The 25,577-nt window shown below is 43.7% G+C and overlaps 1 protein-coding gene across 8 annotated transcripts in view; it reads left to right on the top strand.

The window, feature by feature from the left end:
* Window positions 1-25,577, top strand: part of cspg5a (chondroitin sulfate proteoglycan 5a) — a 57,260-nt gene that overhangs the window by 25,514 nt on the left and 6,169 nt on the right. For 2 of the 8 annotated variants that reach the window (XM_083917911.1, XM_083917912.1), the window contains exons 3-4: window positions 13,903-14,091; window positions 20,397-20,475. In XM_083917911.1, the coding sequence (XP_083774037.1) occupies window positions 13,903-14,091; window positions 20,397-20,475 (268 nt within the window). Of the gene's footprint in view, window positions 1-13,902; window positions 14,092-20,396; window positions 20,554-24,048; window positions 24,106-25,577 lie in introns of all 8 variants that reach the window. The other 6 variants (XM_083917909.1, XM_083917910.1, XM_083917907.1 and 3 more) reach the window with 6 other exon arrangements.

Consider the following 25,577-nt stretch of genomic DNA (forward strand, 5'->3'; position numbering starts at 1 on the left):
TAAAGTATTGCTCTCAGAGGTAACCACAGTTTATTTAAAACATATTTGTACCCTTAACCCCTGTCTGTGGAACTGTTTATAGTCATACAGCCCAAGTTAAACAAAAGTGGATGATTCATCACAGCTAACTAACACACCTACGAAAGCTTCCTCAATTTTGGACTCTTCCGCTCTTCGTGTCTTTTTCACCAAAGTTGAACTTGTGCAGCGATAGCGACGACTGCTACCCAATTTGATCATTTTAAATGTTGGTAAAGGCCTTTACAAACTGCTATAACCGATATTTACAGTATGCTGTTTAGAGTTTCACTTTCCTGTTGACTAAATGATGATGGTGTAACATCACCTTGAGATACTTCTATTAGCATTATGATGAGGTGAAGATGTTTGCAAACGCAGAAAACAGCATCAACGCTAAACATTAGCTTTCGCTGTCAGCAAGCAAAAAACCCCTCCTTTCTACAGCCGCCATTTTGTACTGATGGTCAGCATCCATACAGGAGGAAATCCATCACACAAGAGGCATGCAGATCCATTTAAACACCCACTGCAGTCATGGTTAAGGGAAAATGGCTGCACAAAAAAGCCGGCTTTGACAGCAATTTTATCATAAAACCCCCATCTGGAACGCAGTGAATAACACAGACTGATGAGATCTAAGTGTCAGATCTGAGGCTGATTTTTTTTGCATGTTTCAATCACATAAACATAGGTTTCACATTTCAAAATGGGAAGGATTTTACATACATTTCTCCATAATCAGGAAATAAATCATTCAGCCAATCAGTGAGAGGGGACTTCCAATTAGTAAACAGCTGCGCGGATTAAGATGCAAATGTATGCACAGTGGCGCCTCCCGACTGGAGATGATGAAGAAAATATCACATACACACAGACACACACACATACACAGACACACACACACAGACACACACACACACACACACACACACACACACACACACACACACACACACACACACACACACACACACACACACACACACACACACACACACACACACACACACACACACACACACACAGAAATACAGTATACCAGACACATCTCAGTCTAAACTAAAACAAAGAATAGAGACACTAAATGTCTCTGAAAACATCTTGACAGCTCAGATTGATTTGTTCTGAAAAACCCAGATATTTTTGTCCCCCACTCTTTCGAACCTGTGTGACCCTTGTCCTCCCTCAGCTGAAGGTTACGTCTCTATCCCCCATGCAGTGACCATGACCCTATATATATATATATGTATATATAATTATCAGTGACTTGACAGGAAGCAGAACAAATATCATCACTTCTCTGTGTCAAATCATCGGATCACAAGTGTTATTGACGGAGGGAAATGGAGCAGCGGCCTCACACAGAGCGATGTTGAAAAAACCTCTTGCTAAGCGGACAACATGATCCAGATATTTGGGTCAGATTTGGGCTTCAGTCAGCAGATGTAGCAGTGACGAACCTCCTGAGAGTGAGTCAGGCGAGCGCTGGAGAGAGACTGAGAGGTGTTTGACTGCTGGGCAAAAGTGCAATATGGGTCAATGGAGCGCTGGCACAGATGAGGACCAATATGTTCCTATGGATGTGTGTGTGTGTTTAGGCATGGTTGTGTGTCTGATTACACGTATGACTGAGTGTGTGTGTTACATGAGACTGTGGGTTTGTGTATGCACTGTATCTATGTGTGTGTGTGTGTGTGTTGGTGCGTGCAGCTGAATTGGAGCAGCATCATACATCAAACCAATTCAATTACAGCAGGATGAATGTTTGGACCTTTAGCCCTCTGCAGTAAAGCACATGACCCTTTGAAGTGCTGTTTACTGACCTCAGACCAGACTGTCGTATCACTTTCCTACAGGCAGAAATTTATGTACGGGCTGGGCTGTGCAGCTTACCCTTCTCCATGTAACACATAACATGTCACTGATTACCTGCCTCGACACTTTTGAAAAGCTGGAAATGTGCACGTCCAAATGTGTGCTTACCCTGAAGTTAAAGGTCCCTGTGAATGTACTGAGCAGAGGAGCAAAAATAAGTCAATCTGGACGAGAGTAAAGCCCAGAATATCCTCTCAATCTGACACGTACAGCTGCAGACACCTCGGGTGCATAAAAGTTCTGTTTTTACTACAGTATTTCTGAAGTGCACTCAGAGGACATGCTACACATCTGCACAGTAGATCCGTGCTTTTTATTCATTGTTGCACATTTGATTGTCTTTACAGTATATGGTTTTAAAAAGGAGGAGATGATGTAGGTGTCTACATCATAACATGTAGGTTTTTGGACGGAGCACAGAGTAGATTATATCAAATGTTGGAGCGTCGCCATATCTCACTCCAATTTCGCTCATTGATGATGATTCATGGTCAATGCCTGACCCCAAACATCTCTAATCAAATCTCGGGTTACCATCTGAACACAACCCTACGCGCACACCATCGGATGACAACACACACACAGACTCTTGCGGAACCTCACACACTCATGGACGTGGAAAGTATAATCCCAGTTTAGGAGAAAATTCCAGGAGCTTCTCGGTTCCTGGGAAGTTTCAAGTCAGAGTCTGAGCTGTCGCACACACTTACAGAGTCTGTGTGTGTGTTGCTAGTTCAGCCTCAGCAAATGTCACTTCCAGACACATAAACACACCTTAACGACAGCTGTCATTTTGTTAGATTTTCAACTCAAAACTTCAGTCAGTCTGAACAAACACACTTCTTTTTTGAAGCTATCTAAGGAATTCTTCAGGACTGGCTCCCCTGTCCTTCTGACTAATGGGATCTGACAGTGTTAGCATCATAAATCGCCGCCTCCTCCTCTTCTGGAGCTGCAGGACTGAGGACCATATTCGGAGAAGCAGATGCGAAAACAGAGGGAGGGAAGGAACAAGGGTGTGTGTGAAGAGAGGACAAAAGAGGAGGGTGTTTATGTTCTGAGTGTTTGTGGAGGCAAAAGTTAGATATTGAGTGAAAAAGAAAGCGAGGGAAATAAAAAACGGAGATGAAAAGAGAGCAAGAAGTTATCAACAGGAAAGAAAGGAGAGAAAGAAAAGAGTGGACAGAGGAAATGAGAGGAGGTGGAGGAGAAACTGAATGAGAGAATGAGTCAGAACTTTGTAAGGCTTGCCAGGATGGAAACGACTCGGGGAGCCAGGTTGTGTGTGTGTGTGTGTGTGTGTGTGTGTGTGTGTGTGTGTGTGTGTGTGTGTGTGTGTGTGTGTGTGTGTGTGTGTGTGTGTGTGTGTGTGTGTGTGTGTGTGTGTGTGTGTGTGTGTGTGTGTGTGTGTGTGTGTGTGTGTGTGTGTGTGTGTGTGTGTCCTGCAGCTTGATGTAATTAAGGGAAGCTTTGAGCACCAACAGCAGTTTGTATCCATTTTAGATTTCATGACAACACAATGGAAACACACTGATATACACACTTATATAAACAGCCCCCCACCCCCTCACACACACATGCACACACACACACACAGGATTATGTGTGTATTAGGGATCACCCTCAAGTCAAAGCGTGGGGTCGTGGAATCAGGCCAGAGGTCAGACACACAGATTTACATCTGCAGAGAAGGTCAGGATCACAGACACACACACACACACACACACACACACACACACACACACACACACACACACACACACTCACACGCACACACACACACACACACAGTTTGTTTTTGCCAAAGTCAGTCTGACCTGACTTATTAAGTAATTGATGCACATGCACACATGTTTTTGGCAGTGGTCATCTCTCTTTAGGGTACGGTATAAGTTTACCCTAAAGAACATTAGGTTAACTGGTTTTGATTGATCTTTACGTGGGCAGGGCTAACAGCCCAGAGTCTCTCTGCTCTCTCTGTCTCACTCCTTGGCTCTTTGTCAGAGTCAAATTCCTCTAAATGTTTTATGCTCTTATTTTGAAAGAGCTGTAGATAGGAAATGGCCTGCAGCAGCTCTCTCAAAATGCACAAGGAGCAGAGTAAGGAGTTATGATGAGGAGATTAATAAACACTCTAGTGTCTGCATTTAATATGGTAGTTAGTTTAGCTTAGCATAAAGCCTGACTCTGTCCAAAGATTAAAAATACACCTGCCAGCCAATCAGAAACTACTATTTTCCGCTGCTGGCACAAACCTGAATCCAACAAGCATATCCCATACATGCAGATATAAACAAACAGAGCAAGCTTTGTTTGCCGAACAACAGTGCAAATGTACGCGCCAAAATCAGCAGTGTTGAACTCTGTGATTGCACTTTGTCTGTGAGCCAATCCAGTAATTGGGGTGATTCTGTTGAAATTCAATCACTTCAGGAATTCATATATAAATTATAAATGCTGCTGTGACAAAGAACGTCTTGTCCCCCAAACTTGTATCTACTCAAGAATCTTGTTTGATGTACAAGCAAACTAACTGACACAAATGTCCACATTATTATTACTCTATTTAGTGCGTAAGGATGACTGCATGTGTCAGCCTTCCTGCAATATCACAACGCATCGACAATAAGTCATTTAGCCATTTAGCTTCTGGGGGCGACGGCAAATATTTCTGAGGTTCCAGAGTATCCAGCGGATATGGGAATAACTGATCTCCAGGCCGAGACTTTCTCTTCCATGCACCAAGCATCGTTTACAGTCCGAGTTGATGCTTTTTGTAAGAGATTTAGGTCCAGATGCCATTTTGGCTCATCTCTATATTTTAAAAAAGCAAATGAAAATCGAAATGGTCGATGGTGTGTTTTCACCCAAAGCGCTTCGCCTCTTTTGTTCCACACACTGAGTGTTTACCTTTGTGCAATCGAAGCCCATTTAATTGTGATTAGTCAATACAACCCTGAATACTAATGGACTGGAAAAGGAAACCAGAACGCCTTTCAATACCATTACCATTAGTTGTCCACAGATTCCGCACTGCAAATCTGCACAGATATCTGTTTATAGAGATCAGCCGCAGCAAACTGGCTGATGGTTAACTGTGAGGACGGGGCCGCATCTGCGTACTAATACATCATCTGCTAATTGGCTTGCAGTTTATGGTATTGTGAGTGCTCTCCAGGGACGCACAGTTTTATTCCAATAGGTTTTTATGGTCAGGATTGTACCCAGAGATCCATGCTGATTGAATGAATTAACCAGGCTCCCTTTATGTTCAATAGCACAAAGGTTGGCAAAGTCTGCCGATGAAGTGATATTTTATTCAAGCTGGTTTGTTTTGAATGTGGTGCAGAGGACGGGATTTGTCGGGGTAATCTAGCAGGGACGACGAAAGACAAAAACCATCGGACCTGAAATAAAACAATAATGAGTGCACCTCAAAGCAATTTCAGTCAAAAGCAACTGGACTGGTTGTTTGTCTAGGAAGACGTTTCACCTCTCATCCAAGAGGCTTCATCAGTTCATGTACACATCTGACCAGGCTGGGACATGACCAGGACCAGGACCAGGACCAGGACCAGGCTGGGACTGGACCAGGACCAGGACCAGGCTGGGACTGGTCAGTCCAGTTGTTTTGACTCAAATTGCTTTGAGGATAACGATGACCTGGACGAATGAGAACATTCACAGGCTTATTGCACAATAATGAGTGCATTTTAGATGGAGGAGGCCCGCATTGTACGATCAACATCTTTTTAGAATAAGACTATCATTATAATGAAACCTTATATATACATATACACTGTATATATGATTTGGCCGGAGAATCAGAGCAGTGGGGGCGGTATTCCAGTCACTCTACTGCTCCGTTGTGATGAAAAGAGAGCTGAAGAAGGCAAAGCTCTCGATCTACCGGTCAATCTTTGTTCCTACTCTCACCTATGGTCATGAAAGCTGGGAAAGCCGAAATGGGTTTTCTCAGGAGGGTGGCTGGAGTTTCCCTTAGAGATAGCATGAGAAGTTCAGCCGTCTGTGAGGAACTCGGAGTAGAGCCGCTGCTCCTTTGCATTGAAAGGAGCAAGTTGAGGTGATTCGGGCATCTAGTAAGGATGCTCCCTGGGCGCCTTCCTAGGGAGGTGTTCCAGGCACGCCCAGCTTCGAGGAGACCTCGGGGAAGACCCAGGACTAGGTGTAGAGGTTGAAGATGAATGATGAGTGATGAGTGATGAGTGACTGTATATATGATAGCAAATGCACCCCCAAAGTTAAGATGTTCAGTACCATTAAATAAGATTTCAATGTAGTGCTATGCAGAAGGTTCCCAACCCAACGGTTCCCAACCGTTTGGGAGTGTAACCCTTTTTACGCAAAGCAATGCCTCCTCGCGAACCTTTGTAACAGGCTGGATACTGTATTTCTATGAGATGTGAGCAGTTTCACCAAGGCGTGATCATTTGAATAGAGGCCTTATGTGTGAAATCTGGTATTTCACAATAAGAATAAAGATGTTTTCTCCCCTTTCTTTCCCAGTTAATCTTTGTTTTATCACATTTATGTTTGAATAAACTACAGCAAACCCAAACCAGGGCATTCTGTAAGACTACAAAACACACATTTACACCGTAGTGAACCAAGTGATCATGCAGAGGGTGAAATCATCGAATGAAGTCTCCGAGGAGCGCGCTGGTGAAGTCACACAGCTACTTTTTATTAGTGAGGCATCTTTTACTTGTTGAAGCATAACAAAACAATGAGCTTTTATCCTCCGTCTTCCTTCATAAAGTTCCACATAAAGTCGTCTAATCAGATGAGATCAAACTCTGTCTCTCCTCCTCCTTCTCGCTCAGCCTTTTAAAATCAACTCCGGTTTTTAATCCCGCCCTCGGCCTGACCAGTGTTTGTTCCTCTCCTTCCCAAAGCCCTCAGCGTAATGAGAAAGTTTTTATTTAACAGAGAGACTCAGATGAGATTCTGTTTCAGAGCCAGTATCAGTAGCAGATGTTTTGTCGTCCAAGCTCGTGATGGAAAAAAGTTCCCACAGGCACCGAGTCGTATCTCGTCCTGTCCTCTGCTGGCCTTGTTTTAATCTTAAGATCCACCTTTTTCTGCCGCAGATTTGACTCTTTCCTTCCCTTTTACACACTCTGCAGTTATTGCATAAAAGATATATACCGCTTCGAGGAAGAAATCTTTAAAAATAGATTTCTTTTAATGCAAATGTGTGATATATGCTAAAATATTCAGTAAGCACCCCGCTGTGCCCTCTCCTGTCAGTCCGCATGCAGCTCTCTTAGATCCATCCTTCTGTTTACTCGTTCCCGCTCTGACCTTCCAAAGATCTTGTTGAAAAGCTTTCTCTCACCTTTTTAAGTCAGCCCCAGGTCCTAAAAATGTTTTCCCATATGACGAAATTGCTTTCTCAATTACATTTTGAGGGAAACAAATTTAGTCCTGTTCATTTTGGAAGTCTAAAAAATGCGTTTCTAATCAAAGAGGAGGTTGACGTGGACAGATGGGTCAAACAAACACAGGACTTTCACTGTGTCCCGGGCGAAACCAAAAATCAGAGTTGACTTGTTTGCGTCACATACGTAACGACACATACGTAACGACACATACGTAACGTCACATACGTAACGACACATACGTAACGACACATACGTAACGTCACATACGTAACGTCACATACGTAACGACACATACGTAACGACACATACGTAACGTCACATACGTAACGTCACATACGTAACGACACATACGTAACGACACATACGTAACGTCACATACGTAACGTCACATACGTAACGTCACATACGTAACGACACATACGTAACGACACATACGTAACGTCACACACTTAACGTCACACACTTAACGTCACACACTTAACGTCACATACTTAACGTCACACACTTAACGTCACACACTTAACGTCACATACTTAACGTCACATACTTAACGTCACACACTTAACGTCACATACTTAACGTCACACACTTAACGTCACATACGTAATGTCACATACTTAACGTCACACACTTAACGTCACACACTTAACGTCACACACTTAACGTCACATACGTAATGTCACACACTTAACGTCACATACATAACGTCACACACTTAACGTCACACACTTAACGTCACATACGTAATGTCACATACTTAACGTCACACACTTAACGTCACATACATAACGTCACACACTTAACGTCACAAACTTATCGTCACATAATTAACTTACTAAGTTTTGTTTGTATTCACATCAGTAACTATGTGTTTAAAACTGCTGTTAGCCTTCAGGGTTTCCTACTACTGTTTCAGCTTTGGCTGCTAAATGCTCCATTATATTCTCCAGCTAGTCTCTCATCTTTGTCTGTCTGATGTTTGTTGCTGAGCAGGAAGTGTACAGTGACTTTTTAAAATAATTTAAACTAGAGTAATCAAGGCTGTATCTCACTTTCCACAAATACACACCACTTCCTGTTCTCTGCTGGCATTAAGCCCTAAACTCCAGCCTTCTCGTCTCTCACCCTTCATTACTCCTCATCAAAATCAGCAGGAGATCTTATTAGAGGACCACAACCCCACCTGCACCATTGTCACCCCTCGTCAAATTAAAAGCCTCTCCCTTTCACGGCCCAGGGGGCCGGCCTCATCAGGTAAATATTGAAAGGCTTTGTTAGCTCTTTGTAATGTGGTTCGGGCCGCGCTGATGCTAATACTGCTGTATTCCTGCCGCACGCTCTAAATGTGGTGATGGAGATAATGATGGGTTGGGGAGGGGAAAAAAAACCTCTGTTGTGTGACACAATGGGAAGGCCTGCAGGACGCGTGGGAGGTTTTATAGAGGGAAGGACTGGGAACAAGGGAGGCTGGTCTACACATCTCAGCCAGAGACGGATGGGTGCATTTAAAGTTGAAAAGACATTTGACAGTTGAAGGTTTGTTTTGTCCCTGATGAGGAGTCGTATCCAATTTGATTTCTGCTGTGCAGCTGCCCTGGACATGAGACGTTCTCCTGAGAAGAAATCTGAAAGATTGTCATCGAAATTCAGCCAAGAACTGCTTCCTCCCATATCGGCCTCTCGTTCCACGTGTTAATGGATAAGGCCGGTGTCATTCTGTGTTTATCTTATTGTCATCAGATCTGACAAAAATGTGTTGGCGCTGTAGCTTTTAGCAAACACAACTCCAGACTAAAATATCTCGACAACTATAAGATGGATTGTGATGAAATAAAACACATATAAAACATCTAGGACTCTGGTGATCCTATGAACATTTCTGACCAAATACCTGCAAATCTAACATCCCCCATCAGCCTCACTTATACTTTAACAGAGTGTGTTTGCAGTCTCATGGCAGCGATTCGGCTATTCACCCAACCATCACTCACCGCCTTCTGGTAGTTTAAATGGTGAAAAAGTGCAGGAGCACAGAAAGTAATAATGGATACGCACTGGAGAGGAGACCTGGAGACCTGGGTTTGAACACTGCATGAAACGTATCTTCAAATTTAGTTGATTTATTGTTATTGCAGTTTGGTTAGATTCTGTTAGACTCTGTTTTTAGACAACAATGCAGTTTCTACGGCTAAGAGGAATAAGATATTAGGCTTTGGCTACACAGGCAATTCATAAAATATAACACTGGCTGTGGTTTTGCTTTCTCACTTCTAAAACCAAACCAGAACCTTCCTTCCTGCTGCTGTCAGACTATGTAATCAGCACTGCTCCCAGTAGACTATTGACCTCATCCTGTACCCTGCACTAGTGCAATATGCCTGTACTAAGGTCATTTCTGTTTTTGCACTATTTGATCATATTTACTCATATTTATTTACTCACTACTATATAATTACAAAACAAGCAAAACAAGAACAACTGCACTATATCATGTGAATATGTACATATGTCTATTTCTATTTCTTCCCTTTTTAAATGTAACTTTATTGCTTATTTTTGCTATTTTTCTTCTATCTTTCATCTTATTTTATCTTATTTTGTAATATGTTCCTGCCTGTAATATTCTGTTGCTGCTGTGACAAAAGAATTCCCCAGTCCGCGGGACATGAAAGGTTTTCTGATTCTGATTCTGATTCTAAAACATGGACTTGGATCGCTATTTCCCCCCCAATGTCAAAGAAAGAAAAAAAGAAAAATCGGTTGCACGAACTGAAAGCGGAGACATGATTCAGCTGGAGGCGCTCAGCAAAGTGCAGGAGGGAGGAGAGTCCAGAGAGATAAGGGAGGGAGGGAGGAAAGATGGGGAGGTAAAGAGCCAGTGAACAAGAAAAGAGATTTTCAAGAAGACAAGCAGCGGGAGAGAGGAGGCGGGAGGGATGGAGAGAAATAGAGGGGAAGAAAGAGAAGAAATGGGAACTAGCCTCTAACGCACGACTGTGTCCCTCCGGACGGCTGAGCGAGAGTGCGTGCGTGTGATGGAATGACATGTAAGCGCTGCATCTGCTCCGGTTTGCCGCTCAGCTGGGTTGCCATGACGACGGGCACATCCTTACTCGCTCGCCGTCTTTCTTCATGCATCCCTCTCTCTCTCTCTCTCTCTCTCTTACTTTCTATTTGCATCCCTCCCCCCCTCCCCTCCTCTCTCTCTGACTTACATAAACCTCTTCTTTGTACGGAGGCAGAATTGCTCGCAGGTCGAGTGCATCGAAGTCTCCCTGTAAATGTGATATGAAGCATCATCATCATCCCTCTTTTTCTCTCTTCCTCACGTATGCCCGCACTCAAAATGTCCCCTGGCTCGTTGCCAGCGTTTCCCTTCAGCTGGCAAAATAAAAGTGTCAAGGATTCAGGAAGGATACAGGAAGTGGGTCGGTGAAAAGAGCCTGTTTAGCATGTATAGAAGGTAGCTGAAGCGGCCATACGCCCCGACACCTCCATTCACTTAATACCCTCTTTTGTGTGTGTGTGTGTGTGTGTGTGTGTGTGTGTGTGTGTGTGTGTGTGTGTGTGTGTGTGTGTGTGTGTGTGTGTGTGTGAGTGTGCGTGTGCGTGTGCGCGTGCGCGTGTGAGTGTGTGTGCGCGTGTGTGTGTGTGTGCAGTTAACCTAAAGATCAAAACTTATACCTTACCCTAGAGAGAAATGACCACTGCCAAAAACATGTGTGCATGTGTTTCAATTACTTAATAAGTCAGGTCAGACTACCTTTGGCAAAAACAAATTCTGTGTGTGTGTGTGTGTGTGAGTGTTGGTCTGATGTTGTGTGACAAAGGGAGAACAGTTCATTGCGTTGTCATCCGTTAATTAAAGCTGTTCTGTTCAGAGCTTCTGTGGTCACTTTGGTGTCATGACCCCAGGGTGCTCCGAACCTACTGAAAGAGCATCTCTGAAATATAGATGAAAACTACATGAGTACGAACATGAGCACCGTTTTCCTTCACGCCTCAAAACTCCCTTTGGCAGTGTTGTATTTTTACTTTGTGTGTGTGTCAGGCACTCTGACAGCTCTGTGCTCAAACAACCAAAAGAAAAATAGCTTTCTTTACAAAACAACATCAAACTGAACTGCTACCATGAACGTTATATTGACACGTGGTAGAGATCGTATTCACCTTCCATTGCCATAGAGGTGGAAATGAAATAAATCTAATCCAATTTTGTCAAAGCCCAGAGACTTAATTCTCAGGACTCTTCATTGGGCACCAACAGCAGTTACCCCTCACTTCAGTTTATGAGAGAATACATTAAGAGCTGACCGCCTCAGCTGTAGTTTAATAGCAGTAGCATGCTGGGGTACATGTTAACGTTTACGCATATTACACTGACTGTAAATGTCAGCATGTTATACCACAATCTTTTAAGTAGGCAGGCTTTCATTGACTGTTGCATTCAAGACTTTAGACGAATCCTGCGAGCCTTTTGTGTGTTTCGCCATCTAGCGGCGGCGTCTCCCTCCTGTATGAGCGTGCTTGAATGTGTACCTTTTCTACCTTTACCTGTACTTTTTATGCAGGTGTCCTAGATGTCTAGGAAGTGAGGAAGAACCTGTGCAATTCTCTGCTGCTCCAACAGCAGTGGGAAACTTCAACTTTGGAAACAAACTAAATAAGAACTACACAAACCTTTACCTCCTGAAGAGTGCTCCTGTCTGAGGCCGTACGGTCTACTTTAATTACCCTGGGCGTGCAGATGTTCTTTAGAAGTGGATCAAGAATATTAACAGATGACTTGAACAGAATATCAACGTCAGCTAAGCTAACACTGCTTAGCTGGCTCACGTCTCTATCAATGCTGCCGTGGTCGCACGGACTAATTTAACACAATGTGGTGTTAAAAAAATAACGTGAAATATAACGTCAGTTGCTCTAACAAGGGCAACCTAATGACGGAGGTAAATGTTCACAAGTACTCTTCAAGAGGTAAAGGTTCAATCACGCGCTCCCGTTCAATCACGCGCTCCCATTCAATCACGCGCCAACTGGAGGGAGATGCCAACGCAGCAATGGCGGCTTGTTCACTTCCGGTACTTTGCCGGATTCGTCTATAGTCGATATCTACAAAGCCCTCAACAACCTGGCTCCCCCCCACCGCCTCTGGACTGCTCATGCCAAGGACCAAGCGCTGAACCAGGGGTGGCTGGACTTTCTCATTTGCCACCCCCTCTCTCTGTAACTCACTGCCACACCACAACAAAAATGTCCCGCACACTGCCATCATTCAAAAAGGCTGCTCAAAGCCCATCTCTCCAGACCTGCTTTCCACAGCTGATCCCATAGCATTAAAAAAAAGCAGCCTGACCAAGCGACCATAAGTGACAAGTGACAATGTGTCACTGCAACAAGGTGAAAAGCACTTAGTTGAGCAAAGACGAAGCTTTCTGGGGGTGTTAAATGAATCTACTCAGACATAAATCTAGTGTTTTTCATGGAAACACAGGCAGACAGAACGATGCACGGCCACACATTCTTCCACACGTGTTAAAGCCTCGTTAAGCGGGGAAATAGATTTTTGCCATTTCGCACGCCAAACACTGTGCAGACAAAGCCATCTGCCTGTATGTCCCCAGGTGGACACCGTACTCTGCCAGCCAACAGCTACAGAGGGAGTCTGGGACTCAGATGGCTGTGTGTGTTTTTGTGCGTGCGTCCACATATGTGCCTATTATATACATCCACACATGGATGCCCATATGCACTGTGTAAGATGTTATGAACGCAAATGTCTTTTGTGATGTTTGGGAGTGTGTGTGTGTGTGTGTGTGTGTGTGTGTGTGTGTGTGTGTTAGCCTGACCTTCTCTGCAGATGTAAATCTGTGTGTTTGACCTCTGGCCTGATTCCACGACCCCACGCTTTGACTTGTGGGTGATCCCTAATACACACATAATCCTGTGTGTGTGTGTGTGTGTGTGTGTGTGTTTGTGAGGGGGTGGGGGGTTGTTTATGTAAGTGTGTATATCAGTGTGTTTCCATTGTGTTTAAGTGCTGCAGGCTCCTTTTCATTTTCTATTTTCAGAAACATCACAAAGTATACATACACCCATACTATCCTTTTTGAATGAAGCATCGCTCTGAACCAACCGGCGACGTCCCGCTAACACGCCTGCGGCCAATTACTTCAACAGCAATACTCAAGACTTATGTAACGTGTTGTGAAACATTTAGAAGTTTTTAGAGCTTTTTCAGACGCCACACCAAAGCAGTTAAATATAATCGGGAACAGAAAGGAAACCCTGAATGTTCACAAACAGACTAAACAGGAATAGGAAGGTGCTCCAAGCCAACATGACACTTAAAAGCCAAATATATAGATGTTGTGTAGCTATGAATGCAGAAACTGACATGATTACACACAGTTCACTGAGTCTGAGCCTCTCATGGAATCAGTAACGTGGTTTTACCCAACTAATCATTTCGTCTTTTATTTCTCTTTCTCTGTTTCCTTCCTTTCCTTTCCTTTTTCACACCTCTCATCTTTTCATCCTCACCGACCATCTGACTCTGTATCCCTCTCTCCGTCTCCCTCTCCATCTCTCTCTCTGTTAGATGTAACGTCCAGGATTACATCTGGCACAAGGGTGCTCGCTGCGAGTCGGTGGTGACTGAGTTCCAGGTGATGTGTCTGGCCGTGGGCGCCTCGGCTCTGGTGGTCCTGCTGCTCTTCATGATCATCGTGTGCTTCGCCAAGAAGCTCCACGTGCTCAAGACGGAGAACAAGAAGTTGCGCAAGCGCAGGTGAGGCTCCATCAAGAGCTAGAGAGCTAAGAGATGTTAACATTGATATCAGCACCTCATCTTCCCTTCTTTATTGGTTGGACTGGGTCACTGGAAGCTTGATTCATTCCAGTTCAATCATGTTAACAAGTAAAACTCCTTTTATTGTGCGTGACGTGTACTCCAGGCTAAACACTTGTCTTTGAATCACTGGGTTCATCTGTGCCAGTTTAAAAGATCAATCAAACAAAACTAAAACAAAAAGCTAAGTCTTTTGTGCCTTGCTCAAAGGCATTCTGGCCAGGCAGATTTATTATCTGTTACCCGGCAAACACACAATCTCGGCTGCGGTACATTAATCTCATCGATGTCAAAGATCGAAGGAGAACGCTTTGTTTCTGCAGCTCTGGGCCAAACTGCTGAAGTTTAGAGAGCGGCAGAGAGAGAGAGAGAGAGAAATCAAATCTAAAGGCTAAACAGACCAACCAGCTTTAAACACTCACTGCAATCCAGTCAACATGTCTGTGGTGCCTTGCTCAAGGACATATCGTAGGGATCGGACCTGTTTCTTTTCAGCTGTGACATTTTAGTTCATCTGCGCCGGTTTTATTGCCTCTGAATAACAGCGGATTTATTATGCATACTAATTGTTTCTTGCTCTCATTTCGATAAGCGCTGTTGCCATAGCAACGTTGTTTCTTTCTTTCTATCAGTGAAGTTCATCTGAGTAACCGGATTTTAATATTTAACAAATGCATACACAAATACAAGCACAAGTAGAGCGTTACTTTGCAATTTGACTTATTCTACATTTGAGTTAGTGACTGCGAAGAAGGTAAAAGGAAAGCGGATAGAGGAGGAGGAGGAGGTATGAGGAAGGGGGATAGGATAGATGTGCAGTAATAGGAAGAGAGCAAGTGAGGAAGACAATGAAGGAATGCAGAGGAGGAAGAAGGAGGGAGGGGCGGCAGGGAGAGCTGATGGCGAGCAGCCGGCAGAAAGCCAGATGACAGCACAGACGAGGGAGGCAGCGGGAAGAGGAAGAAGAGCCGGTGTGTATGCTCTCAAGAAAAAAGGGCTCTTTGAAAGGCCAAAAAGGGTTTGACAGAGATGTTTTCTGATGCATTAAGGATATTTATTTCATTAATCAAGCTAAATCCTGTTAAATAGGACATTCAGAGTGCTCTAAATCCCTTGAAGACAATGTTTCTATAACACCAGGCTGACATGGTTCAGAATATGAGCTTAATTATAAAGAATCATTAGTATTATTTAGTTTATATTCAGTGTTCCTCCTTCAGTTGTATACACCATCTTATAATGAATCGATACTCGTGAAGCCTCACATTTGATTAAATATCATTGCTGATGCGTTTCAGTCTCCCTTTGCTCTGTGACACTTTGGGCCACACCTTTAACACATTTAAATTGTATTATTTCAGAGTATTCAAATACAAATAAAAAAGAATTATCTAGAAATGAGAGCCTAAAAATGAATTATGTTTTACTTGTTTTAGGAAAATCTGACTTTTAGGACAAAACATTTAGGACTCACGACGGCATTAGATGGATAGGAGATCTTTTTTTTTTAGATTTTTCTTGATGCATTTCCCAATGAAATATGAAATGATTTCTATAAAATATAGACAATTAACAATTTTTGCCATGCATTTGTATTTTACTGTATGTGATTAGTCCATTATTGACGTCTGATGCATGAGAGTGATTCATCCCAAATTCACTTTAATGAAGTTACCGTGCTATTCTTTGCCATCTATCGCCATCGAAGGGTGGTGAAATATAAAAAAAATCACTCTCTTTAAAGAAAGAAAACCCCTCTTAGTCTCATTTCAGTCAGCAAAAAAGAAAACAAGCAAGCTTACTTACAAATTTACATTACCAATAAAACCTAAGCCAATAGACACTGTGCTGATAAATGCTAGAAAGCAGTGCATCCCCCTGCAGACTGCTTTCGTTGGCCGTATTGTACAATCTGTGCAATAACTAATTATTATAGATGGAGTAATCATGTCATCATACATCAATACAAGGCATTGATCAGCTCGGAGGCACGCGGCTCCAATGCGGTTCCAATCTGTTACCGCTTCTCAACTGGAACCGTTTCTCAATTCCCATCCCCAACAGCCAAGTTAGATTTTCAAGTTTTATAGGTTTACACAAGGTCGACAGTAGAATTACATGTATTTGACCAGAGAACGCGTCAGCTCAGCATAAAGGCAGCAGTCATATAAAATACAGAATGTGAGAAAATGGCGATATGATGTGAGAACAAATAAAACACGCATACACCTACAAAAAAAGTAATGCAGTGTTAATGTGTGTAATCCACGTATTTATTACTGCTACGTCCGAAACAAAGAATCTCAACAGAGTCGTTGTGGTGCCTAAACTTGACCATCGGGGTCACTTACTCTTGGCCGCTTCACAGCGTTAAATAGAGTGTCGTATTTTGTAAGAAAGCGTACGAACTGTTCTGCAAACGTCACAATCCGTCGACGAGAATGCGTTGAGAGTAAATGTTTGTCCGACAGTGTCGCACGAATGGAATGAGACACAGGATGAGAGAGAATAGACCGAGACAAATAGATAAAGATGTTACATAAGATAAGATGTCCTAATTCTATCAAATGTTCTTAGAGTAAAAAAAAAAAAGGCTTCACAGGACCCTTGACTATTGAACCCTTGAAGAACCTGTTTTGTGTGTGAAATAAATGGAGAGAGAAAAAGACTATCAGAGGAAGGTGGACTGAATATAAACTGAGGGAGAGTGACGGACAGATTGAAGGATTGAATATAAAAAGGAGTGGGGGGAGGGGGGAGGGTTGGCTTCAGCACTGCCTTGGCAGCGCCGATGTGTTAGGGTCGATCTCCCTAGCAACAGAGCCGTCGTGGATGAGCAGCAGCCCGGGCGATGGAGCTGCCGTGGATGCAAATGTGAAGCGAAGGACCCAAATTTTACAACACCAGATCCCACGCTACAGCGACTATTTTTAGCTCCACGGGGAAAGGTTCTCAGGCTAGTCATGTTGGAGGAGATTATGGAGGATGAAGATGATGGTGAGGAGGAAAAGCGGTAGCTGCTCTAACGCCAGCCAGCAGATATTTAACAGGAGAGAGGGGTGATGTCATTGGTACTCTGGATCCAGCTGAAAGTAGGGCAGTCTGAACAGGAGAGGGGGGGGAGGGAGGGAGAAACAGGGGGAGGCGGGATTGACCTACATACAGCTGTGCGACCTGAGGTGTGTGTGTGTGTGTGTGTGTGTGTGTGTGTGTGTGTGTGTGTGTGTGTGTGTGTGTGTGTGTGTGTGTGTGTGTGTGTGTGTGTGTGTGTGTGTGTGTGTGTGTGTGTGTGTGTGTGTGTGCGTGCGTGCGTGCGTGCGTGCGTGCGTGCGTGCGTGCGTGCGTGCGTGCGTGCGTGCGTGCGTGCGTGCGTGCGTGCGTGCGTGCGTGCGTGCGTGCGTGCGGAGACGCAGGGTGTAGCATGAAAGACACAACACAGCCTCATCAAGTGGTCGGCTGCAAGAAATCGAAGAGGAGCGATGAGGAGGAGGAGGAGAAGGAGGAGGAGGGTGGTAGATAAGGGAAGCGAAAAGGAGGACAGGATGAAACAAGGAGGAGGGGGTGTGAAGGAGAAACTGTTGCAGGAGAGGAGGAAAGAGAAAGTGAAAGAAAAGGGAAAGAGACGGGAAGATGAAAAAGGAAAAAGAGGGAAAAAAGCCCAGTGTGACAGATTCAGAGAGTGTGTGTGCTTGTGTGTGTGTGTGTGTGCGTGTGTGTGTGTGTGTTGGAGTGTGTGTGCGTGTGCGTGCGTGCGTGTGTGCTGAGAATGCTCATGAATATCTGAGACTCCCCCACTCCCCCATGTGCTGTGGGTAATCACAGTCGGCGTGTTTCTGTGCCGCAGTCGAGATCAGACCCAACATCCCGGTCGAAAAAGATGGAGAGAGTGAAGAAAATATAAAAGATGGACGACGTGGAGACATTTCAGAGTCTGTATCACTGCTGACTCCATCTGTCTGTTAAAGTAAAGTAATGTCCTCCTTTAGGTAAATGTTCAGCACAATCAGTCGTGTTCACATTACAAGCAAATGTGGCCAAGACCCGTTTCTTCTTCTGGTGTTTCTGGAAGACAAACGATGATGGAAGAATATAACTCTCTCACTCTCTCTCTCTCTCTGTCTCTCTGTCTCTCTGTCTCTCTCTGTCTCTCACTCTCTCTGTCTCTCTCTCTCTCTCTCTCTCTCTCTCTCTCACTCGCTCGCCATTACCTCCTACTTTGATTGTCCTGTCAGCGTTCTTAAAATATAAATATGGAAGATCAGAGAGAGGGGCGATCGTGGCCCTTTTTTTTTTTGGTCTGTCAAAGTTTTCGTTTTATTCCATCCCTGAGAAAAAACGTCTCTTCCCTTCGAGAAGTTGCAGACGAATAAGAAGAAGAAGAAGAAGAAAGAGGATGAAATTCAAAGAGTCAAGCTCAGTCAAAAGGGAACACCCAAAGTTTACGGCTTCCCCCGACAAGATAAAAGGAAATCCTGTGGTTACCAGTGTCTGCTTTAAAGTCATTCCTCATTCAAGTGGATAAGATACTGAGTGATTATCGTGCTTGTATTTGATGTATATGGATACATATATCCGTATATGGCTCACACAGTGTTACAGTGATGTTTCCAGAACAATTTGATGTGAACACACCTGCAGTTAGGTGTTCCTGCACCTGTAGTCCCTGGATAGATGTTAAATACCTGGAATCTACCCGATGTGACAACAGATCAGATCTGGCAGATTACGTGCACGTATCATTATAGAGGTGACTTCGCCAGGTCTCATTTTATTCATTTTGAGGAAGCGTTAATGCTCTGTTATCTCTCAACACTGTGGTGGTTTGTTTACGACAATCTAAAGCAATGGGTGTCAAACTGATCCAGTAAAGGGTCGTGTGGCTGCAGGTTTTCATTCCAACCAATCAGAAAAACACACATGGTCCAACAAATCAACTGTGTGAAGACAGTTCAGGTGAGTGAGTAAGTCGAGTCAGGTGTGTTCTTGGGGGGCAATTCGAGAGATTGGCTGTTTGATCCCCACCGCCCCCGGTCCACATGTCAAAGTGTCCTTGGGCAAGACACTGAACCCCGAATTGCTCCCCGTGCTGCGCATGGGTGTGTGAATGTGGTGTGAATGGTTAGATTAGATGGTATGTAGATGTCCACCGCCATCAGTGTGAATGTCTGTGTGAATGGGTGAATGTGACAAACACTGTGAAAGCGCCTTGAGTAGTCAGAAGACTAGAAAGGCGCTATATAAGTACAAGTACATTTGGTTGGAATGAAAACCTGCAGCCACACGGCACTTTACTGGATCAGTTTGACAACCCTGAAATTATTTGCATCAATATCCTCATCACTTCACAGTTGTGGACACAAAGCAGATTTAAAATAGAAACAAAGTCAGTTTTTGTCTCCACTGTCCCCGTCAGTCACAGCAGGACAATAACGGGTCAAATGTTCAGGGGTAAAAACCAGGTAACCTAATTCTGAGGGTTAAAAATGAATCCTTTTGTTCTCCGTTTGTTGCATCACAGATAAAAATGTTTGTCTCAGACGTAAACTTGCTCTCTGACTAATGCTGCTTTCTTGCTTTTTTCTCTCCCCTCCTCCCCCATCTTTCCTTCAACAATGTAATCTCTTTCCTAACTTTGTCCTTTTTCTCGCCCCGTTTGTTCTCTCTTTTCTCCTTTTGTCCCATTTTGTCTCACTGTCTCTCCATTTGTTTTTCTTTTCTTTTCTTCTTCTCTCACCCTGTGGATCACCTCCTTTAAACATCACTTTACCCCCATCTCCTCCTCCTCCTCCTCCTTCTTCTTCATTTTCCTCCTCTTGTACTTTTATTCTCTATTCACAATTCGTTTTCATGATCTGGACCCCAAATTCCCCTCTTTTACTCTTCACCTTCTTCTTTTTTACTTGACTTTCCTCCCTCCATCTTCCTTTTCTCATACTCCTAAATACCCTTTATTCCAATGTCCAAATGTCTCTCGTCTTCTTAATGTCTCCGTATTTTCTCTCTATCCTCTACACCTTTTCCTCCTCTCTCATACCATCCAAATCATTCCCTCCTTTTCTTCACCTCCCCACACATCTCTTTCGTTCTGTCATCTCACCTCTTCCCCAACTCTTTCTTTTTGTCCGTTATGCTCTTCTTTCCTCTTCTTCCTCCCCAAACCATATTTATTTCCCCCCCACCTTTCACCCACCCATCTCTCCTCCTCCCTCCCCACTATCACACCCCATCCATCCTCCGACACCCAGCAGTAAGTACCGGCCTTCATCGGAGCAGCACAATGATAATTTCTCGCTGTCCACCATCGCTGAGGGCTCCCACCCAAATGTAAGGAAACTGTGCGACACCCCTCCTAACGTCCCTCATGCCCGTGCATTGGCTTACTATGATAACATTATCTGTCAGGTAACGTGGTTCTCGCCTCTCTCTCACCCCTTTTTCTGCATCTCCCCTGCAAACCCTGCCCGGGCCCCCTGCTGACACCCCCTCTCCCTCCCTCCCTCCCTAACGCATGGGCATGAGTATTCTCTGATACTCCGAGGTGTGCAACGCTAAGGAGGGGGATGGGCGAGGTCGAACGGCGAAGACGGTGGTGGGAGTTTTCTCAAGGGGCAAATACGGATCCAAGGGGATGACACTATAGCATGCACATAGAAGCATACGTGTTTCAGCCCATGACCGTGTTTTTCAATCCATAGATCTTTATATATTGAAAAAGCAGGAGAATGTGAGTCTATCCATTGATCAAATACCATGTAATTGAGCCCTGAAAAAAAATCTACTTGAAAGTATCTAATTTATATATTTTTTCCTGTTACGACTCAAACTAGATAATAAAAGAAATTGGTTCTCTGTAAGTATTGGTTCAGCCTCAGCCAGGTGGTACACGATGATAGCGATCATATCACATTCATACAGGGTTATAATAATATAGATAGGATATATATATATATCATTTTAACTTGGTATCAGTCGATACGTAACTTCTGGTAGAAAAAATGAGTATAGGAACATCTGTAATATAAAGTATGTACTGTGCATATAATCTCACAGTACAGAAGATCTTTCTATGTTAGAAATCTAAAAGGCAGGTGCATTTAAAGGTGACTCAGCCCTTGCAGCATGTTACCAAGGCAACACAGTGGCTGAGTCTCAGTTTCATGTTTATTGATTTAGTTCCTCTGGTTTATTGCTTATTGATCCCATTTTCAAGGTAATAACAAACACACACTCTGGAGATGACAAAAATTTAAATAAAGAAAAATTGGCTGGTATTGTATGGACCTGCCGTAGAATCATTTTTTTCTAACCTTTTCAGATTAAAAAAAACAACTCTTAAGCCATAACTAGTTATTTTTAGCTTTTCAAACAACACCCCACTCATTTATTTTGACTGAACAGTGTCCGAGAAACGCTTAATTGCACGCTGACAGAGAGAAGATGCAGCATCAATCAGCTCGGTCGGTGAATCAGGGCTCCAACACGGCCGAGGTGAGAGGTTAAATTCCCCCTGAAAGCATGCAGACTGAACATTTATGGATGTTCTCACCGTGCAGACAGAAAGCCGCCCGCCCCGGTTTTATCATGACCCCTTTGAGAGAAAACTCCCACAATCCTCTGCTGCGACCCCTCACCACCCCTTCGCTTTCTAACCTGCTCTCTCTCTCTCTCTCTTATCACCTATTGCATCGGTGTGTCATGGCATTCCTGCTCTGTCGCTAACATGCGCCACATGGTGGCCATGTCAGCCACTGCAGCTCTGCTTTGCTATCTGTTTACAAACCTTTAACGAAATGTCTGCTTTACGTGTTTATCCTGAAAATGGGTGGGAGGGACTCTTATGATTGGGCAACAAAGTGTCTTTTTTGCTGAGGGGAAGGATTGATGTCACAAACAGGTAAGATAAAGGTGTGGGACATTTGTGAGAAACGGTCGGGGTTATCAGGATAAACATCTGAGATGCAACGTCCCGTGGCTGCCTGCAGGTGGCAGCAGAGAGCCGACAGGCGCCGCACTAACTGAAGCATGGATAGCTTGTAGCGGCAATGCTATCGTTGTAGCAGCATGGGTAGTTCTAGTGCTACAACTGAGGTAGAGTTTGTTCTGTTTTGGTTTGTTTTAGAGTCTTTTTAAGATGTGGTACCACCCTCTAACAACTCCATCAGTAGTTTTGTTCACTTGGAAAGCTACAGCGACTGGTCGTCTCTTTATAACTCTCATTTCCGTCATGCTAGCTCAACAGTTTTAGACATCTCATTTCATTAGAAGAGCCTCGCCCACTCATTTTAACCACAACCAAATACCATTTTCACTACCCTTACAGACGAAAAAAAAAATCCATCATCACCTCCTAACAATATCTCTAAAATATCAACTTCCTTACTCAACAACACCGACTCTACGCATCACAAACCCCAAAATCCCCACTCATCCACTGGACTGAATAGTATCTGTAAATACTTTAAATGGTTGCTTTGAGCACAAGGATGTACAGGCAGGCGCTGAGTATTTGTGCAAGTCAGTACATATTTCCACTGCCAGTTTCATGCTATTGCACTGACTGACAGTTGCTGGCAGTAATGTGCCAAGAAATGTAGCAATGCATATGAAAAGGCGAGGAAGAAGGCTGCAAGCTAGCACACAATATATGAGGAACAATCGGCTTTGCAAATGTTAAATGAGGAAGGAAATGTAGGCTACTTACTTTAAGGATACACTGCCCAGGGTATCTATAGTTACAATTTTCACTCTCAAACTAATCATTTGTACATCAATTACTCAGTGTTTGTTTTTGTTGCACACCTCCACGGTGAACTAAGAATGCAAAAATGAGAGTCCACGTCTAACAACAGCAAAACTATATCAAACGTTCCTTTAGAAACTCTCACACAACTCCAAATCTTGTCTTCCCGCGTGCATTTTTTGCTAAAACCTTACTCTTAAAACACTTAAAACACTTCCTTCTCGTGTGGACAAGTAGTGCATCTGCACAAGCTTCGGATGTAGCCGTGGCAACAGACGTTTTGCTGCCCCTATTACTTCGATCAAGACTTTTCACCGGCAAGTGTGCAACAAAAACAAAGTGTTCCTCACACATTCGAGGCAACAATCTGCGAGTAATATTGTGATATTCAAATTTTGTTAGTGAAGTAGCTCTTTAAGTCAGCCAAAGGAAAGTCATAAAAACACTGACTCAATGTATAAGCTGACAACCTTTCTTGGCATTATGTACATAGTCCAGAGATGGCACACTCTGCTCTCCTGTCCATCAACTCAACCAACAGATTTCCAGTAACTATTCAGCCCAGGTTTATTCTCTAACACGTGTCCCAACCACATACAAATCTCACTTAGACATTTACAGTAGGATTAGGCTTCCCCAAACCAAAAACCATACCAACTCACCAACTGTCCCCGAAATACACCCACTAATAAATCAAATAACCTCAATTCCCTTCCGAACTAATAGCCCAGTGTCTGTGGCACAGCGCTGGAGAACCTCACCAGAAATATCCAAACCTGTATTTACTGTAACACAGAATAAGAACCAGGCAGCACCAGAGTGTCTGTGTTTGACCAGTCGGTGTCTACCCCGGAGATACCGTAGCCCGCTGGGAATATCAGCTGACGTCTGAAAGGAAGTTTCTCTGTCTCCAACACTCGATCTATCTCTATCTGTTTTATCTGTCTGCTTCTATCTCTTCCTGTCTGCCTCCTCTGTCTCACTCTCTCTGTACCGTCTCCCACTCATTTTCTTTCTTTCTGTCGACCAGTCTCTCCACATCCCCCCTCTTTCTCTCTCTCTCTCTCACTCTCCATCCATCTCTTCTTGTCTTTCTCTGAGGATGCCTTGTATGGTTTTGAGGAGTATAACCCTTTGCCCCATCCCCCTCCCCTCAGAAAACCATGAGCAGATACACCTGGGAATGTAAGACCAAAGAGGAGTCCGACTGTGAGGTAAGACCAAATCCCAAATGTCAGATAGTCCCGCCCCTCTCTCTCACCTTCCCAAACAGCTCTCTCATTGTTACTGTGGCCCTGTCAATCACCCTCTCTCAACTCTCAGTGGATCAATCGGAGTCCTAACCCCTCCCGCCAAATAAATAAAGACAAAAAATATGTCATCAGTCAGGAAAACATGACAAGAGACCGATATACACATAATGTCACCTGCTGCAGGTTGACGTGTCTTTGTAGGCTGACCCAGAAGTAAGTATCGCCCAATGAAGAAAGGCAGGCAGCGCTCACGTGTATTCTGCCCTGGACGTAACCAAAAAGCCATTGACTTTGACACAAGGGAGACGGAAGTGCGAACATGCTAACCCATTCATGGGTTTCAAGACTCATTCCTGTGGCCCACTTTCTGGCAGACATTTAGTAAATATATAAGAAGAGCGTAAACGTTGAGCTCCAGTTAAAGTGAAAGTCCGGCTTAAAATCATCCCAGGTTCTTTTTCAGCAGATACACTCATCAAATAAACCATCGAGACAATTTTTTTTGTGTAACAACTATTAACGAAGATATCCTGGAGAGTTGCTAACAGCCGAATGTGGCTAACACTGATTAGCTCAGGGCAGCACTGTGAATGCATTAAAATGGCTTTTTCAACCGCTAATACTGCTCATGATAACACCAAACAGTAGCATGATAAGAGTCCCTACACATAAAACAAAGCACCAACAATGTAGTTAGAGAACCAAGAGTTTATTAAAAGAGTGTTTTGAAAGACTTACCAACTGGCCCCTGTACCAGCTCCTCTCATAGTAAAGTCCGTTCAAGTCAATTACCAAAGGAAGGTGCTTCGGTTAATGTGTAGGGACTCTTCTCATGCTACTGCAGAGGTTTGGTGTTATAATGAGCAGTATTAGTGGTTAAAAAAGCTTTTTACTGCCTCCAACGTGCTGCCCAGAGCTAATCAATGTTAGCCACATTAAGCTGTTAGTGACTGTTAGCGACTGTCTGGGATTTCTCCGTTAATAGTTGTTACACGAAAAAAATTGTCTCGATGGCTTATTTGATGAGTGTATTTGTCGAAATCGACCCTGGGATGATTTTAAGCCGTAATTTCACTTAAATTCTCACAAGGATGCAAACAAAAAACAAGATGGATATCATTATCAATGTTTGCTTAAAAAACAGTGTAAAATGAGCAACATGTAAAAACCCCCGCAGAGATAAAGCCATGAAGATTGTGTGAAATCACCCTTTAACATGTGAACGATGCAGAGCCTGAGGCCGAGTCCAAGCCCAGTCACAAACACATTAAAGACGTCGGCAGGAAACTGTTGACCTTGTGTCTGGACCGACAACCGACAACATACAACCTGAGCCACGCACACACACACACACACACACAAGATTGCATTTACAGAGAAATTGAACCATTTACAAACACAGCAAGACGGCCATATAAAAAAACACAAACACA

The sequence above is a fragment of the Echiichthys vipera genome, assembly GCF_963691815.1.
Source record: "Echiichthys vipera genome assembly, chromosome: 8".
Taxonomy (NCBI): domain Eukaryota; kingdom Metazoa; phylum Chordata; class Actinopteri; order Perciformes; family Trachinidae; genus Echiichthys; species Echiichthys vipera.